The sequence below is a fragment of the Eurytemora carolleeae genome, unplaced genomic scaffold, assembly GCF_000591075.1.
Source record: "Eurytemora carolleeae unplaced genomic scaffold, Eaff_2.0 scaffold1929, whole genome shotgun sequence".
NCBI lineage: Eukaryota > Metazoa > Arthropoda > Copepoda > Calanoida > Temoridae > Eurytemora > Eurytemora carolleeae.
This window is the reverse complement of record NW_019397817.1, coordinates 17874-37328: the sequence shown is the minus strand read 5'-3', so window position 1 is coordinate 37328 and position 19455 is coordinate 17874. Positions and strand designations below refer to the sequence as shown.

The 19455-nt window shown below is 32.4% G+C and overlaps 1 protein-coding gene across 2 annotated transcripts in view; it reads left to right on the top strand.

Annotated features, from left to right (window-relative positions):
- Positions 1–997: 997 nt before the first annotated feature.
- LOC111716007 (uncharacterized) overlaps positions 998–19455 on the top strand; it is a gene marked incomplete at its 3' end in the record, with an annotated part of 33456 nt that continues 14998 nt past the window's right edge. The window contains 19 exon segments of one of the 2 annotated variants that reach the window (XM_023491417.1): positions 998–1125; positions 2015–2074; positions 4681–4758; positions 5135–5205; positions 5426–5598; positions 5985–6171; positions 6354–6716; positions 6869–6895; positions 6970–7150; positions 7430–7905; positions 8017–8173; positions 8584–8684; positions 9169–9246; positions 9493–9573; positions 9774–9915; positions 11319–11543; positions 11664–11785; positions 17633–17734; positions 17929–17978. In XM_023491417.1, the coding sequence (XP_023347185.1) occupies positions 1025–1125; positions 2015–2074; positions 4681–4758; positions 5135–5205; positions 5426–5598; positions 5985–6171; positions 6354–6716; positions 6869–6895; positions 6970–7150; positions 7430–7905; positions 8017–8173; positions 8584–8684; positions 9169–9246; positions 9493–9573; positions 9774–9915; positions 11319–11543; positions 11664–11785; positions 17633–17734; positions 17929–17978 (2775 nt within the window). 2 annotated transcript variants of the gene reach the window in all.

The window sequence follows — 19455 nt, the reverse complement described above, 5'->3', positions numbered from 1 at the left end:
CCTGAAACTGCCTATGACTGCAGATCAATCTTTATATTCTTCTTTCTGCACATACTCTACACTCCACACTCTGCAGTGAAGTCTTTACATTCTACACATTACTAATTTGACTCTTTACATTCTGCAAATCAAACTTAATACTGTACTATCTACACTCCACTCTCTCTATTTCCGTTTTTACATTCTACATTATAACTTTACACTTTACATTCTGCAAATCAAACTTTATACTCTGCTATCTACGCTCTACACTCTGCAGTGAAGTCTATACATTCTACATTACTAACTCGACACTTTACATTCTGCAAATCAAACTTAATACTCTACCATCTACACTCTCTCTATTTCCGTTTTTACATTCTACATTATAACTTTACACTTTACATTATACAAATCAATCTTTATACTCTACTTTCTGCAATCTATACTCTACACTCTGCAGTTCAGTCTTTACAACGTAATACTCTCAACATTCTGTATTCTAAAATATTACACTCTTCACTCTGAACTTTTCACTTTTTTTGTAATCTTTACACCCCAAAAATTTATTTTGTGCATTCTCCAATCAACTTTCTTTGCGTTCTACAGTTATACAGATATCTACAATCTATTCTTTGTATTCTGCTCTCTTTTCATTGTATGGTCTTGCACTCTACACTATTAAGTTATTTTAAGTTATTTAAAGACATGCTATACTTGAAAACTGTAAACGTTGTAAATTTAAGATACTGATCATTTTAAAGTCTTTAATAGAGATGGACATCGTTTTCGAAAGAAAACATTCTTATTTTTGATAACGAACAAAATGATAGTATTGTTCATATAAAAAACGATGGACAAAAAGTTGGATCGTTCTGAGATATGTAGAAACTATCATTTTATAAAAATGCAAGAGAAATACCAAAAAGGAAAGAATGTGCCCATATTTGTTCGAATCTGAACACTATTTCACTTTACATTCATTAATAATTTACACACTGTACTTTTCCTTAGATTATGTTAATCAGAATTATATGGTAAAAAGATGAATGAGCTAAAGTATCTGTTTCTGGCCTGGACCCTGTTTTCCAGGGTTCATGCTGGAAATTTCTACAAGTCTACCAGTGAAACAACTCGAACAGATAGGTGCTCTATATTTTATTTTTAACAGTTCACTGTTTTCTAATTTTTCTGTGATAATCTTCAAAAATAAACATCATTTACTAACAGAGATACAAACAAAAAATCAGAGTTATTGACCAAAGAGCACCGTATTTTTCTAAAATAAGATATTTAAGTTAAACTGATTTTGCTTTGTAGCCAAATCTTTAAATAACAATAGTCAAAACATAAAAATCATAGGTATACAATATTCTTATTTTCATAAGTGTACCAACTTATTTGCATATGTCCACTCATTGAGGAGGCGGGCAATATGTGTTTTTTTAAAAATTATAATTCAAATATTCATATTAGTGCCCTACGTTTTTATTTGGAAAGTACAGTGGAATAGGAAGACGACATTTATATATTTACCAGTTCCTTGCTTGCATGCTTAAAATATACTTTTTTATTGAATTTTAGATTAATGTATGAATTATGATATTGTATTTAATGAATTGCAAAATAGCACTAGAAGAACAGAGTTGGGACTTTAGTTTGGATTTAGTAAAAAACAAAGAAGTAGTTCAACTAGATTTTTATGGTTAAACAACATCTCTATTGCAAATGAAGTTTACTAGAGAAGTGGTTCAACTTAATGTACCCAGTTCAACTGTTTCCTAGTATTGATTAATTCCTACCTCAGAAAACAAATATCTTAAATTTCTGTTTGATCAGTAAATAAAATTTATCATCCATTCAAAATAGTAGAAATTTAATGTTGTTTTCTAGTTTTTTCCTTTAGTTAAATAATTAATCTTCATCATTGATGATTTTTCAAAATTACAGGCCTGGTTTTGCTGTATCATGGGGGAATTCCTGTTTCTCCAAAAAATTTGGTCATTCAAAGAAATGTTCATAATTTCATGTTCAGGGCACTAGATGATTATGATGACAATGTTCAAGAAGATGGTTCTTCAGGTTCCCTTTACGGGTAATTATTAGCAATAATAAGTTCCCTTTACAGATAATTATTAGCAATAATAGGTTCCCTTTACAGGTAATTATTTGCAATAATAGGTTCCCTTTATAACTAATTCTTTAGTGATAATAAGTTCATTTACAGGTATTTATTAGTAAAAATAGGTTCCCTTTACTTGTAATCCTTAGTAAAAATAGGTTCACTTTACAAATAATCATTAGTAAAATAGGTTCCCTGAACAGGTAATCATTAGTAATAATAGGTTCCCTTTACAGGTAATCCTTAGTAAAAATAGGTTCACTTTACAAGTAATCATTAGTAAAATAGGTTCCCTGAACAGGTAATCATTAGTAAAATAGGTTCACTTCACAGGTAATCATTAGTAAAAATATGTTCCCTTTACAGGCAATCTTTTGCAAAAATAGGTTCACTTTACAGGCAATCTTTTGTAAAAATGGGTTCACTTTACAGGCAATCTTTTGTAAAAATAGGTTCACTTTACAATAGATTACCTTAACACATAATCACTACTAATAATAGGTTCCCTTAACGGGTAATCATTAGAGATAATAGGTTCCCATTATATGTAATCATTATTAAAAATAGGTTCCCTTTACAGGTAATCATTAGTAAAATAGGTCACTTTACAGGTATATTTTAGTAAAAATATGATTCCTTTACAGGTAATCCTTTGTAAAAATAGGTTTACTTTACAAGTAATCTGTTAACCCTATCTCTGCTGGGGTACTTGAAAACCAGGATATGCTGGGGGGGAGCAATTTGACCCCCCCCCCCTCTAAATCCCATGTTTGATGTCCAAATATGACAAATGATACATCTTGGGAAAGCTCTTGTGCTCTACTTTTAGAATCTGCAAAAAAATTGCAAATTTGCAAAAATTGAATTTTTTATCGCAACAACCAGTTATATAGTAAAAATGTTTGCAAAACAAAGTTTGTCCAAAAAATGAAAAAATAATGCATTTTTGAAAATCCCTTGACCATGCGATTTTAAATATGCAAAAAATTTAGCAAAATTTTAAATAACCTGATTTTTAATCAAGAAAAACTAAAAATGTGCAAATTTCCTTTGACAGGTTGTTTGTAAAAATTTGTAATTTTTTTCGCAAAACTTGTGCAATTCATTTGCTTTTGTCAAAGGCTTTTCAAAAAGCTAAATTATATCAAAATCTGACAAGTGGAAGTGGGTCAAAACAAAGATTTAGTAGCAGTCATTCAGGCAGTGTGCCTGAGAACTCAGGCAGTTAGTATTAAAGCCCGGTTTTAGGCCTAAAGGGAGGGCTTTGGGTATGTATTAAAAGTCAGAAAATTTCAACAGCCTCTGACCAATACTTTTTGAGTTATGTAAAAAAAAACTACCGGGGGGGGGGGGGTCAAATTGACCCCCCCCCCCCCCAGCAGGAATAGGGTTAACATGTACTTATTAGTAAAAATAGTTTCCCTTTACAGGTAATCTTTTATAAAAAAGGTTCACTTTACAAGTAATTGTGATAATCGGTTCCCTTAACAGGTAATCATTAGGAATAATATTTTCTCTTACAGGTAATCATAAGTAAAACTAGGTTGACTTTACAAGTAATCTTTGTGATAATCGGTTCCCTTAACAGGTAATCATTAGGAATAATATTTTCTCTTACAGGTAATCATAAGAAAATTAGGTTCACTTTACAAGTAATCTTTGTGATAATCGGTTCCTTTAACAGGTAATCATTAGGAATAATATTTTCTCTTACAGGTAATCATAAGTAAAATTAGTTTCACTTTACAAGTAATCTTTGTGATAATCGGTTTCCTTAACAGGTAATCATTAGGAATAATATTTTCTCTTACAGGTAATCATAAGTAAAATTAGTTTCACTTAACAAGTAATCTTTGTGATAATCGGTTCCCTTAACAGGTAATCATTAGGAATTATATTTTCTCTTACAGGTAATCATAAGTAAAATTAGGTTCACTTTACAAGTAATCTTTGTGATAATCGGTTTCCTTACCAGGTAATCATTAGGAGTAATATTTTCTCTTACAGGTGATCATAAGTAAAATTAGGTTCACTTTACAAGTAATCTTTGTGATAATCGGTTTCCTTACCAGGTAATCATTAGGAATTATATTTTCTCTTACAGGTAATCATAAGTAAAACTAGGTTCACTTTATAAGTAATCTTTGTGATAATCGTTTCTCTTAACAGGTAATCATTAGAAATAATATTTTCTCTTACAGGTAATCATAAGTAAAATTAGGTTCCCTTTAGAAAGGAACTAAGTTTTAGTCACATATACTAATACCAATATCTTCCCAACCTAATGGTTTAAACCTTTAATGTTTCAATATTAAAAGTCTACAACATCAGGTTGTAAAGATATAGTAATTGAAAATTAGAGTTTGTGGCATATACTCATTTCCTTTAAGCATGAAATAAAAAACTATTTGTCTTTGCTGGCATATTCATTAGTCATCTCTTATATTAATATATATCCAAACTTTTCATATTATTGTAACATAAAAAAAACAAAAAAACATTTTTTGTTACATTACACTATCCCTATAAACAGACTAATATTTTCTAAATGCAAAAAGACCTGACACATTTTTATCCAGGAAAATTGAAGATGGATATCTTGGAAAAGGACTTAACAGCACAAAATTAACCAAACCATGCTATCCACGTTGGGCCAGGTTATATTTGAACAGATTATGTTTACAGATCATTCATATGTAGTTTGAACACATGGTATATCTTTCAAAAAGACCCTGTCATAATTACTACAGCTCTTTTCTTTGTTCTACATATTTTAAATTTTAAAGAAATACTCCAAGTTCCACTATTACTCTCTCTGACTTTATAGGGGTTTAAAAGAAAAACCCAAAATGAATCGCACATATATTTGATTTGGAATAGTTTAGATCAGCAATGATTAAAAGTATCTACTATATACTAATCTTAATTTTGATTAAAATAAGCTAATGCATTAGCTCACATTTAAAAGGCAATACTTTAGTTTTATCAATATTAGAAAAAACATCTTGATGCATAGGCAAAGGCAATGTTTAGGCATCCTGGAATATCCTTGAGGGCTAACTGGGGCACATCACAAATGTCAAGTGTTTTCAGTAGTCCAGCTGGTAAGTAGATACAGGGTGTTTAATTCAATATACATTAAAGAGACAATAATTAAGCTCAAATATATTAGAGGGGGACTAAGAAAAGATTAAATTTTTTAATTATATCAAATGTGACCTAACTTCTAATTTCCCACAGAAATTAATCAGAATTCTACTTCCCAGATAGACTTTTTAGAATGTTCAAGCAGATAAAATTAAGTTATTTTAGACATAAATTCAGGAATAGGTTCCATCGAATTCCGAACCCGGAAAGCAGTAAAGAGTGTGGAAGAATGTGCTAGAAGATGTTTGCTGGGGACCAAGTGTGATATGTTTACTACTCTCTCATCTGACCGCTGGGTTGAGTGTATTTACTATCCACATCTTAAACTCAAACATTTACCACTTTATCAGGTAGTGCTAAAGCAAATAACAAGAATTATGTTAGACTTTTGAATTCTTATTTTTTACTTTTCTAACTAACACATGCTAGACACTTTAGACTATAAAGAAGGGAATTAATACAAATCCTTTTAGAGATTGAAGATATTGTGACTTTGCAAAATTTGATAATCAACGTTGCATATTTTTTTTTACAAAGTTTAGCTTTATCAATAATATAAGTCAACAACTTTTTGAGATTGGAAACATTTTGGTTGTGTTAGCATTTTGTAAGTGATAACAAATAATCAAAATATTTGTGTAAGATAATAAAGGCCATAATAGTCTGTGCTAAATGGTTCAATTTTATTGTAAAATTGAAACCTTTAGAAATAATCTATATATTGTTTTTTTTCCAGGTGACAAATCCTGATGTTAGTAAAATCACATTTGTTTTGGAATGTGATGATAGTTGGGCGACTATTGATGCCACTAAAAACTGGGAGAACTCTGATCTTAAAGGTTTGGAGGAAACTTCTAGCTGTTCTTCGCCTGAAAATTACAATGGATCAACTCATGACAGATATTTTCATCAAATGTTGCCAGGTAATATTTGAAATGTTTTTTACCTATCAAGGACTCAATGTGTCCCCATGTAAACATTATAAAAATTATGAATATTATGAATAAATATTATGAAATATGTTGCTCTGAAATATCTATTAATTAATTTTCTTGTTATTACTCTTTTATTGAATCTATGAGTAATTTTCCAATTTCTTGTGTAGCTTGCCCTAAAGGATGGATTGACTACAAGAATAAAAAATGCCTACTTCATAGTGATGTAGAAAAACTAAACTACTGGAATGCCCATGCCAAATGTATTGGAAATGATGCTAGGTTAATATCTAACTTGGACACAGAGCTTCTAAAGTTTGGACAAAATCAAAGTTGGAATGATGAATATTGGACTTCCTCTTACAGAACAAGCTATAATCCTACAGCGTTCTTCTGGGATTATGGATGGTATCGACAGCCACTTGGAGATATTTCAAACTGGGATCTAGAAGCTACTAATGATGAATCAAAAAAAGAAGATTGTATCCGCGTTGATGGTACCATAATGAAAGATATTTATTGTCATAAGACAGGTATATTGAAAATACAATTATTTCATACAAGCAGTCTAATCAGAGAATGAAAAATGTTAATAAAATTCTAATGAAACTCTTCCAAATATTAAGAAATAAAAGAAAATATTTTGATTATTTTTCCTAGTTTTTAAATCACATTAATTTTGCAGTGAACTATGTGTGCGAGAAAGAAAGAAGTAAGTGTTGATTAATTGAATGCTAAATAAAATTATAAGGTGTTATAGTTAAGAAATATCTTGTGTTTCCTTAGATCTGAAAGGCCTTGGTGGACAAGTTGAGGGGAATAGTGTAGAGAGGATAGTGTACTGCTCTGATTTAAAGATTCAATATGATTTAAAATATGATCTTAATCTTGAAGCTATCATTCCTCATCTTCCAGAGGAATATATTATGAAATTTAACCCAACTTCCTACTTGAAAACATGGATTAGGTAACAAAATCAATGTTTAAAGTTGTTCATTAAAGGCAAAATGAGTTAAAGTTTTCTAATATTAAACCAACAAAATTGAGGTTTACATGAAAGTAATAAAATGTATTTGCACAATATTGAAAAAAAAGTTCTTAAAAGATATTTTCCATTAAAAATACAAAAATCCTTTTTTTTAAGTTCATCACTATGCAACACAACAGAAATTCATCTTCTACATGCATTGCAAAATATTTAGCAAAATCAGATGTCATGACATAATTGTCAATCATAATAATTCAGGTCAATGCCTGGAAATCCAAAAAAGGTTGGAGAATTTAGAGTTTCTGCTGAAGTTGGTGAGGACATAGTTGTTCAGAAAACGCTTCCTATGACAGAAAAATCTGAAAGCATCCCATTGATAATTCCAATTGAAAATATCTCTGAGTTACCAAAGTATATCTCCATCAAAGCATCAACAACCGAAGGGGGTTTAATATCATTTTCCCCAATAGATATTAAAGTTGACCAGCCTATATATCTGGGCTGCCTCAAGTTTACTACCAGCAACAGTGATCTCAATGTTATAGATTCACATTTTAAATGTTTAATCCACTGTAAATCTGTAAGAACACGGTTTTCTCTGTTCTCTCCTGGAGCTTGTGCTTGTAAAAACGAAACTGAAATTAACCAACTGTTTGGATCAGATTCAAGCCAAGCTGAAGATGTTGAGTGTCAATCTTTGTTCTCAAACAGTGTGTTTTCTGTTTATGTTGCTGGTAAAGATTTATGTATAAAAACTTGTAACGTCTTTCTTAATAGTGTGGCATTATACAAATATTAGCAGGAATATAATGAAACAAAAAGCATTATGCTTATGTATTTTCCAGAATGTGAAGAAGAGTTTGTAAGACTAGGTTCCAGATGCTATAAGAGTGTTGAGAAAGGACCTCCTGTATTACTTGAAGAAAGATGCAACCAAATAAGTTCACATCTTTGGGCTCCCCGAGCCCTTGCAGAAGTTGAATCCATTCTAAACTTATTTCAGTAAGTCATAAAGCCTCAGACGTTTTGTTTCAAATTGTAAATGTTAGAAATTTAACATTATTAGATCAAGTGGCACATTCTGACTAATTCATAATGGTTGATACCCGTCAAACATTTGTTAAAACAAATTGATGCAAAACATATTCAACAAACATATATCAAAATGGTATAAACATGAAATGCATTAACATTAATTGCAATCCTTTGCTACTATAAAATGAATGAGTTTGAAATAGAAAAAGTGATAGCAATCTTAAGCAAATTCTAAATCTTTATTAGAATAATTAACAGTAATTGAAACCAGAAAATGTAATAATTTTTTGAATAATTATCAGAAACCAAAAAAAAAAACTGTTTCAAAAGTTTATTAACCATTTCTTCTTATGTTTGAAACATATAACATGTCTTAGATCTGTTGATATGTACCATCTTGGGGTACGGAGAAAAGATATAAGAGAGGGAATCATATTTAATGATCTCACAATTGAACCAGGATTTTATCCTTTCTATTGTAAGTATCTGAAATCTATATTTATCTTGTTATAAAAATAAATTTGTATACAAATAAAAAACATTACTTCAGTCCTTCTTATTTTTGTTGAGAAGTTGTAAAGCAGTTTTTGGCTCAAATTCAGATTTTCTAATCCCTATCTTCGCAACCCATTTTTGTAAACCTTAGATATTGCAAGCTATGAATTCTGTCAGATAAAATAATCCAATTTTGAAATATCAATTTACAAAAAAGGGATTTCAAAATTTGAATTTGTGTCAGAGACTCAATTTCTTTTTCACAGTTTATGCTTATTAGACACACTGTTTATCTTTGCAGCATAATTTGACCCTTAATAGTTGAAATTATATTTGACATTCTAAACCTCCCCCTAGGGCATATATGGTATCATTCAGTTGTACCAAAACTATTACATTCATGAATATGCTTGTTTGAAAAAATAACATATGCTCTGAGCAACCCAATATAAAACAATAATTCTTAGATTCATCTGGAGAACATGATGGGTTTAAGTTGGATCCAGATCCTATTGCTAATGATAATTATTTTGGTTCAGGCAAAGGTAAATAAAGATGACTACTTAGATATTTAACCCTATAAAGGCTTGGGGGTCTAATTATTATATTTTCAAGTTTATTTGTTAAAAAATTTGATCTAATTTTAAAAGTAAAGAAACTCTTTGTATAAATAATATACCACCAAGTTTTAGGATAAAATAAGAAACCTTTAAAAAAAAATGATAAAATGGTAAAAATACAATTTATACTGTTAACAGATTCTGTGTTCATAACTCTATATATTTATGTAGTGCTTACAATTGATGGGGATGGTACAGTAAAAGTAGCTACAGACAAACAGGATGGGTTTGGAGTCTGCCAGAAGGATTTAGGTAATACCCTTTATACAATTATTGAGATATTTCTCTGTGAAATAAACAGAAAATTCTTATAAAGATAGTAAAACTGCAATATATTTGTATTTTCTTGTATCAGATATATATCTACAAAAAGAAAGGTTTCTAGGATCATAAATGCTCTTCAGTTTTTAAAGAAATAACTGAATTTAGACTAGAAACATGATTATATTTAGTCCAACCCTTGGGGCTTTATTGGCTTATCGATGAAGTGGAGCTGCAATACAAGATACATAATGAAGGAATGGATTTTCTTGAAATAGATTCATCTATTCTCCCAGATTTTCCTGGAATACCCCTGAGAATTCAGTTAACTAGGTTAGATTATATCTATTGCCTTTTTCATGAAAAAGAAGAATTTTTGAGTCATAAACTTTTCCCTTAATATTAAAAGAATTTCAAAAAGGTGAAAAGAATATTTGTGTCACTAGATGGTGCTGAATGAAGTTGTGAAAAAACGCATTTTTATTGCATCAAATATGAGAGAAAAGAAAGTTTTTCCAAATGCAAAAAATGGACAAAAAAAAGTCAAACGGATGGCTCATTTTGGAAACCATTATAAAAGATAAAAATGCGTCCTAAAAAAGTGATGCAAATCTTGGAATTTTTTCAGGAACAGCCTTTAGTGGCCCAACCTATAGAATGTTTAGTGTTAATAACACATACATCATTTCAAAATACATTAAAAATATAAAATTTGTGCAATCTAAAAAAATTTAATTCAAATTAAAACTTTATCTTTATATTTTATTATTTGTTATTGGGGCAATTAAATATATTTTATTTAAAAGGGTAATAAAGCTTAAAAAAAACATTTAATTAGGAGAATTTAATATAAAATTATTACTATAAAGAAATATAAAGAGAATTAAATCCATTTTTATAATTGTATTTCTTGGGCAGTTAGTACAAGACGGTTAAAGGCTGATCATAGTAAAATAATAAATAGCCATAACTTTTTAAAGATTTAATTTGTATATCTTTCAGACTTATTTGGACATTTTTAAAACCTCCCTAGCACCCAGATCATTTATATTACAAGTATAATTTTTTATTAATTAAGCTGACCTTGATAAATTGGACTATGAACATGAAATGCATCCCTGTAACTTAGTTTTAATATATCATTATTGTTCCCTACCGCCAGTGTTTGCATAAATTCAGACCTTTCAGCCTCTTTATATATAGGGTTAAATACATTTACTAAAACAGGTTTTACATAGAAAAGGTGGTCAAAGTAATTCCATCATTTTTTCCTTGAGAATTGGTAAAAAGAAAAGAGTATAATTATTAGATAATTTTTTGTTTAATCTGTAATGGATAAAAAAAAACTATTTTTTGTATATAAGCACATATATTCATTAAAGTTGTTATTGTTGCTTAATAAAATTAAGATTAAATCAAGAACAAATTGAATGTATGATTTCACTTTATTGAGTCTAATTGCTAAAATATAAGGGGTTAAGTATTTGGTATTTGGTATTTGGTATGTATTTGGTATGTTTTGTAAGTGCAGAATGTTTTACCCACAATTAATTTTAAATTTTTGGTTATTGAGATTTTAGTACATCTGAAAGCTAAGCAAAAGTTTAAAAATTTGAACATTTAAAAAAAAAAATTAGATTTAGATTTTTCAAACAATATCAAATTATTATGAATTATATAACTTTAAATGAGTTAGCAAGAATTTTTTTGATTTTATATAAATGTTCGGAATCTAGGGGCACTGGGGCATCCTGGATTGAGATAGAATTAGCGAAGAGAGTAATGGTGGATTCCCTGTTAATAACAACTAGCCCAAAGAACTGGATCAAAGAGTTGACTGTAAATATAACTGAAGAAGATGTAACTGTACCAAAAATCAAAGTATTCTACTCATCCCCTGATACTCTAACTGAACCATATCAAAGGATTCTTAGATTTCCTCAGCCTTATGTTTTTGAGAGGTAAGGCAACAGAAACTGCTTTAGGATTTGATTCCAGATTTATTTGGATTCAGAAAAAAACAAGCTTTCCTGCACAATTAATTTAAACATTTTTATGACAGTAATAACTTTTTTTATCAGGATCAAGATCCATATCCTGAATTCGTCTGCAACTATTGAAATGAAAATAGAGTTTTTGGGCCAGTTCATATCTAAGATGATACCAGAAGGGTTTCTGGACCATGGTCCTTATGTAATATCAGGTAAAACAGATTTGGGTCCATAAGTGATAAGGTATAATACTCAATAGATTACCTTCCATGTTTGAAATCAGGTCCTATAGATAAGGGAACCATGTAAAGAGAAATGGTTTGTATGTAATACAATACAATAAATCAGAGTTTATATTTGATATATGGTTATAAGATATATGATATTTTAGCAGCGTTTGTAGTCTCAATTTTGTTTTGTATTTTAACAATGTCTTTCCTTTCAGAATGAGCATTATATCATGTCCCAAATGTTGCATAATTTTTAAAGCATTAGTTAAATGTTTTAATTATGAGTAATTAGGTCATAATTATGTGCAATTTGGCAAATTCAAAGTTTTTCTAAGAACACATAATTTTGTGAAACTAAAATAACAAAGGACAGTATTTAGAATATTGTAGAGAATCAAATCTCTGAAGGAGCAGGATAAAATCTGCAAATCATTAGTGACTGATTTTGGAACCAGAGAAGATCTTTTTAACTCACTCTCCTTTAATACACTTCCCAAAAATTACAGGAGCGTCTTGGACATGGTCAAGGGCGTCCTTAAGTCTTAAGACCCTCAATTTTCTAAAAAATATCAAATTTATCAAATATCTTGTAATATGAGATATAACCATACAAATAATTGGGTATCCTGCTCCCTGTCCCCTTTTTCAGGAGTGTTCTCTGTTTTCCCCCGCATCTTGAATTAGTCTAGTGTCAAGTCAAAACAAAGACTTGTTCCCCCCATTCCCATTTTAGCCTGTTCCTACCAATATTTTATCCACATCTGTTAGAGGTCTTGCCAAGACACAACGCCAAGAAAATCCTCAGTTTAATTATAAAATCCCACATGAACATTAGAAGGAACATCTTTCGAGTTCTACATCTAGCTATATATAGGGTTTCCAGATACTTGCAACCAGAGTATCAGAGATTCTTCCGAGCCACAGCTAGTTCAACTACTCTAGATACTCACAACCAGAGTAACAGAGACTCTTCTGATCTACAGCTTGTTCAACTACTCTAGATACTTGAGCTGGGCCTAATGAAAGGTCCACTGGAGATATAGAGCAAGTACAGATCTAGGACAATGAGGTTCTACTCCAGTTCAGCTTGTTCAACTACACTTGTACAGACCCATCTGAACTACCAACTGGAATATTCTGGATACAGAGGAGAACCAGGATATTCAATATATTAGATGCTGCCTACACCTGCGATTGGAGAAGTTGATCTTTACAGACAGCTCTCCACATGTCTGGAGCAGCTGGAAGATCTAGTCAGACTTAGGACTCCAGGAGCAGAAGCTAGACCTGTTTTGGAACCAATAGGGGAACCAGAGGATTCTGTGAACAGAGATGCCACTCATTGGGAAACAGTTCTCCACAGATCTTTTGTAGATGATAACAATGATGACAAAAATGATGATAACAACGAGGATCTATGAGGACGGCATATCTAAATATGAATGAGATAATCCAAAATACCAGATGCTATATACCTTCCTGGGATTTGGGAAATTGCTCTTTGTAGACAGCTCTTCACATATCTGGAGCAGCTAGATGATCCAGTCAGGAATAGGAGATCCATTCAATTTCATCAAGAGATTTATATCCTTTAGTTTCATAGACTGCACCAATTGCTCTTGTACCAGCCTGTCTAAACTACTATAAAGATACAGAAGAGAGAGGATATCCAGGAACAAGAATATACAGGAACTAGAAGCTCTAAGATACCGAGGGGAACTAAGATATCATGAACTAGGATACAGATAAAGAATAAGATCTCCAATATATAGAGAAGAACTGGAGCATCCCGCCAGACTTAGGACTCCCAGAGCAACATACAAGATAATTTTGGGGCAGTATCTGTTGCTCTTCACAAACAGCTCTTTACAGACCTATTGTAGAAGCAGCTGGGAATGTAGTGGAAGCATCTCAGCTAGTGGAAGCATCTCAGCTAGTGGAAGCATCTAAGCTATTGAGAGCATCTCAGGTAGTAGGAGCAGCTGTGGATATCATGAACCTATCTCATACTCTTAAGAGCAGCTGTGGATATTGTGGACATATCTCATACTCTATGAGCAGCTCTGGATATTGTGGGCATATCTCATACTCTAGGAGCAGTTGTGGATTGCATGGACACATCTCAGCTAGTTTGAACATCTCAGATGGTAGGAGCATCTCCACAACCAGAGTGTCAGAGATTCAAGGAGCAGCTGCGGTAAAATACAGCTAACCCCAAGTAACAATTTTGCGGAAAATCCTCGGAAATTCCCAGGAATCTTTCCTGGGAATCCGCGGAAATTTTCAGGAATCTTTCACAGGAAAATCTGGTGAAAATGTCGACAGAAAATTTGTAGCAAAAAGGTCTTCAGAAGCAATTCCTGGGAATTTCCCCGGAACTATTCCCAAGATTTTCTCAAGAGTTCCTCAGGAATATCTTGAAATATTCACTTACAAAAGTAGTGAATAACTTAACAACTATATTGCCCCTCCAACTTTATAGAAGTATAACCATCTTCTTAAGTCAGAATGTTATAGCCGTTTTTGACCTTCCTGAAGTTGTCATGTATTTTGTTTATTCAGACAAATGAATTGTCAAGAAAAAATTAAAAAAATGTTTTAAAATTTTTAAATATTTCTTTTAAAAAGATGGTTCTGAAGTAAATTACCATTTTTTATCAATAAGGCTGCAAAGAAAAAAAGATTTAGATTGAGCAGTGCATAAAAGAAGAGAACCTCAGAGACACCTCTTGGTGAAAAATGGAACTTGAAAATTCTGTGAGGAAGTCCTGAGAATTTCTCAGGAATTTCCGGAGAAATATTCCTGAGAAATTCTTAGGAATTTCTTGAGAAAAATTCCTGAGAAATTCTCAGGAATTTCTCGAAACTTATTCTCTTATCTAATTCCCGAAAAATCCGTAAACTTGGTGACCAAGTTTTAAGAATTTCTCAGGAATTTCCGGAGAAGCATTCCGGAGAATTTCTCAGGAATTTCTTGATGTGAAATTCCGGAGAAATTCCCAGGAATTTCTTAAAACTAATTCTTTTATTAAATTCCCCTTAAAATCCCTAAATATCGTGACCAAGTTTTAAGAATTTCTCAGGAATTTCCGGAGAAGCATTCCAGAGAATTTCTCAGGAATTTCTTGCTGTGAAATTCCGGAGAAATTCCAAGGAATTTCTCAAAACTAATTCTCTTAATAAATTCCCTGAAAAATCCATAAACATGGTGACAAAGTCCTAAGAATTTCTCAGGAATTTCCAGAGAATATTTCTGGAGAAATTCTGAGGAATTTCGTGGGGAAAAATTCCGGAGAATTTCTCAGGAATTTCTTGAAACTGAGTCGATCAAAACTGTGATCCCACAAAAATCTCTCATCTTGGGGACCAATTCTAGGGAATTGGTCCCCACGGTTGGAGAATCTGGGGAAATTCCTCACTTTTCTTACTTGGGACATAACAAAGACTTTAGGAACAGCTGGATTTGAGAAAAATTAAAAGCAGCTAATGTATCATCCAGGATTACAGTATAGGAGATACTTAACAGGCGCATCTGAATGAGATATCGAGTTCAGGGAGCTGCCTAGTTAGATACTGAACAGGAGTTGAGGGAGCTGCTTAATTACACCAGAGAATTATGATTATCTGAACAAGATGCAAGAAGACAGAAATAAACTTTAACAAATTATTTAAACCAATAAAGATAAACTAATAAATTATATTCATTTATACTCTGAGAGATGAACATTAAACTATATGAATAACTAGAATTGGATAGTTTATGAAACTGGGATTGAAAGTGAAACCTATGCATAACCCTTAACCGAGGAGGGGCAAATGATTGATCTTGATATCCTTAGGATTTAACTCTGAAATTTGAATGATATAAAAGTTTGTTCATTACAATACACATTGCACAATTCACAGAAATTAAATGTTTAATTAAAATTTTAAATATTTCTTTATTTATTCATTCGTTTCTATATTAATTGATTCATCCTTTCATTGATGCATTGAATGACTGGTTGATTTTGGAAATTATTTTTTTTTGTGATTTTTAACTGTCCCAGTTCCGTGTCAGTCTGAACAGCTTCCTCAATCTCAATATCTTGTTTCAGTTGCTCCAGTTCCATATCTATCTAGGCAGCTTTTCCAACTGGATATCTTTTTTACCTGCTTCAGTTCAGTATCTATCTAGGCAGCTTCCTCAACTCGATATCTTGTTTAGCTGCTCCACTTCAATATCTCTTACACTTCAATCTTAGCTGCTACTCCAGCTGCTTCCTTCCTTACCGGAGCTGCTCCTAGAGTCTCTGCTATGTTCGCTCTGCTTACAGTTCTAGCTTCTCCCAGAGTTATCCTTTTAGTCTCTGCTATGCTAGCCTTACTTACAGTTCGAGCTGCTTTCAGAGCTATCCCTAGTTATCCTTTAAGTCCTAGAAGTCCTAGTTCTCCTATGTGTCTTGGAAGTCTTAGCTCTCCTGGTTGTCCTGCAGCTATTTTTAACAACATATACATGAATCAGCATCTCTTGTCACAAGATTATCCTATTCTTTTATGATGGGCATGTGGAGAGCTCTCTGTAAAGAGCAGCGTCTCCTGTATTAAGTTTAGCTTCTGCTCCTACAGTCCTAAGTCTGACTGGATCTTCTAGCTGGTCCAGAGTTATGAATAGCTGTCTGTAAAAGATCAGCGTCTCCAGTCTCAGGTTTAGACAGCATCTGATATCTTGAATATCCTAGTTCTCTTCTGTATCCAGGATATTCCACTATTTAGTTCGGACTGGCTGGTACTAGGGTAATTGGTCCAGTTCTAGAAGCTACAGGTTTTGAATCTCTTGATGAGATCTACGGATGAGTATGGTGGAATCTCCTGATAAAATATACAGATGAGTATGGTGGAATGGAATCTCTTGATGAGATCTATAAATGAGTATGGTGGAATCTCTGGATGAGATCTGCAGATGAGTATGGTTGTATCTGTGTGTTTGGCTCTCCTAAACCAGTTGGTGAGTAAAGAGCATCCTCTGATATCTGCCGAGATGATGAGGACCCCAAGGATATATCTCCTTGTATAATGAGGTGGAAGGAGGCCAGTGTCCTCCTTAGTTCCCATGGTAGGCATGATAAAGATGTATCCATCTGTTGGCTGTCTGTTAGCTGTATGTTGTGAAAGCCACCAAGCCTTCCTATACAAATGGGAGATTAAACTCTGCATCTGTATTCTATTAAGGTTGGTTGTGCACTAATCTTATTCTTCAGGTTCTCTACTCTGCTCAGAGCCGAAGAAAGGGTTGAAGGGTTTTCCAGTATACGATCATGTTCGTATATTTTGTTACTGAGAAGGCAACCCTGGGGTCGTCCTCAAGAAGCCTCTTCAGGACATCATGTCTGGTTCTTCACAAGTTGCTGTGAAGTCAGGGCGAACATAGGTTTCCCTAATTTTATTGGAGGGGGTAATTTCTATGTGCCTACCCTCCAAATATTTTTATTTTGAGGGGGGAACCAGTGAACACCCTGACTTGACAGCATCTTGTGAAGAACAAGTCAAGATGTCCTAAAGATGCTTCTTGAGGTCGCCCTCAGGAAGACCTGAACCACAATTACTCCTACCAAGGTAGTCATATTTAATATGACTACCTTGGTAGGAGTAATTGTGGGTCTTAAGGACGCCATATTCCACTGTCTTGAAAGTCAATTTTAGACTTCCTTGGCCTTCTCAAGTTCTTTCTGGTTTGTTCACTATTTATTTATATCTAGAAGCAATAATTTTGTCAGTTACAATTGTTAAATTTAATCTTCTAACTGGCTTAGTTCATAAAAAAATTAACCTTAATTTAAATTTTACTAGAGAAAAGACTAAGTGAAACTGAAGAAATTGATGAAGATGTTAAGTACAGTATTTGCCCGCAAGGAGGAATGAGGTTTAAATGCAACAGTGAAGTTGCTCCAGGTGAATTAAATAGTTAGTCAAGCAATTTTGTTCATTTGAATGTATTTTCTTTTATCTTACAGATGTAAAATATGTTTGTTTTTAAATACTTTATTTTACCTTTCTTGTAAATTGCATTTGTAGATGTTATGATTCAAAAGAGAAGATTATTGTTTTCATTTTTTCTCTATTGAAATTAATTAATTTTTTATTAGCATGCAAAACAACTGCAGGCAAATTGTGCATCTTCCCTTTTAAATACCAGGTTAGACATGATTCAGAAAGTCAAATACCACTGCTTGTTTGTTTGTAAGTCTTATCAATACTCCATCCATTTAACTAGATGTTTTCGAGGACCTAAGAGTTTGAGTCCTTTCTAAACCAAGAGAAGTTGTCTTTAAAAAAAAACCCCCCCCCCCCCTTCATTTCGGAGAAACACAAACCAAACCAATATCTCAAACAACAGACAAAAGAAACATTAAAAAGTGAAATCATTTTAATTAGAAAATGCTTAAAATCACCTGAATAACTCTGCAATCATTAACAATTTTACTTAATCAACCAGGTTTCAAAAGTCATCCAATGTTTTAAACTAGATCCCATCACTCTTTAACAACACTCATGTATACCCCCAAAGTAAATTAAATAATTTAACATTGAAAACGATTGTTGTTTGGGAGCCATTAACCTGATCAACCTGAGGTTTTGTATCTACAGCCATATACTTGCATGCACAATATGTAAAATGACCAAATTGACCAACCACCCATAATGACATGAGTGTCATTTTCGGCACAAATTCAACCCCTGACAAACTATCTAACTATCTATGTTAGACTATTCTTATTTTTACTGCAAATGAATACAGCTTCACATTTTGTCTACCAGGCACAGATATCAGATTCACAAACTTCCCATAGGAAACCTTAACCTCGTCCAAATTCTATGTTCTTAACCTTATTCCTGCTGGGGGGGGGGGGGTCCCCCAGCGTATCCTGGTTTTCAAGTACCCCAGCAGGGATAGGGTTAAATATTGATCAAAACTTATGTTAAATAAATTAAAGCATTTTCATACATTTTATTTTAGTTTGTTTCCATATAATTTTTTGATAAATGTTGTGCGTTGTTATGGACACTCCCAGATTAACCTATTTTAAAATTACCCGTTACAGTGTCTATATACACTGCACACAGCCAACGATACACTAAACACTATACACTACACACTGCACACGGCACACTGTGCATTGCGAACTATAAAACTGCATATGGAAACTGAACACTGAACACTGCTAAATTGAACTGTACACTGTACAATATACACTGCACACTGTCAAAGTGAATAAATACTAAAGTGGACCAAACTCATAGTTGGATGACGACATTTTATGTCCCAAGTATTTAGAAATATGTATATATATATATAAATTGGTCTGTATACGGAGTGTACAGTACAACAGAAACTGGACTCCCTTTGTTTACAAACACAGACTTAGAATTTGTATTTAACTTAAATATAAGTTAACGTAAATTAAGATTTCAGAAGTGAATTTTAGCCATTTTGCTGCACAGTAAATGATTTCAGACAACACAATAATGCCTGCAAGCATAATCTGTAAAACAAGGAATGCACAATTTGTGATACCGAAAAATGAAGATCTTCGAAATATATCTCTTGGTCTCCACTTTTGTATTTTGACAGATTTAAGAGTGGTTAAGAACTATAAGACATAGTTTTAAAG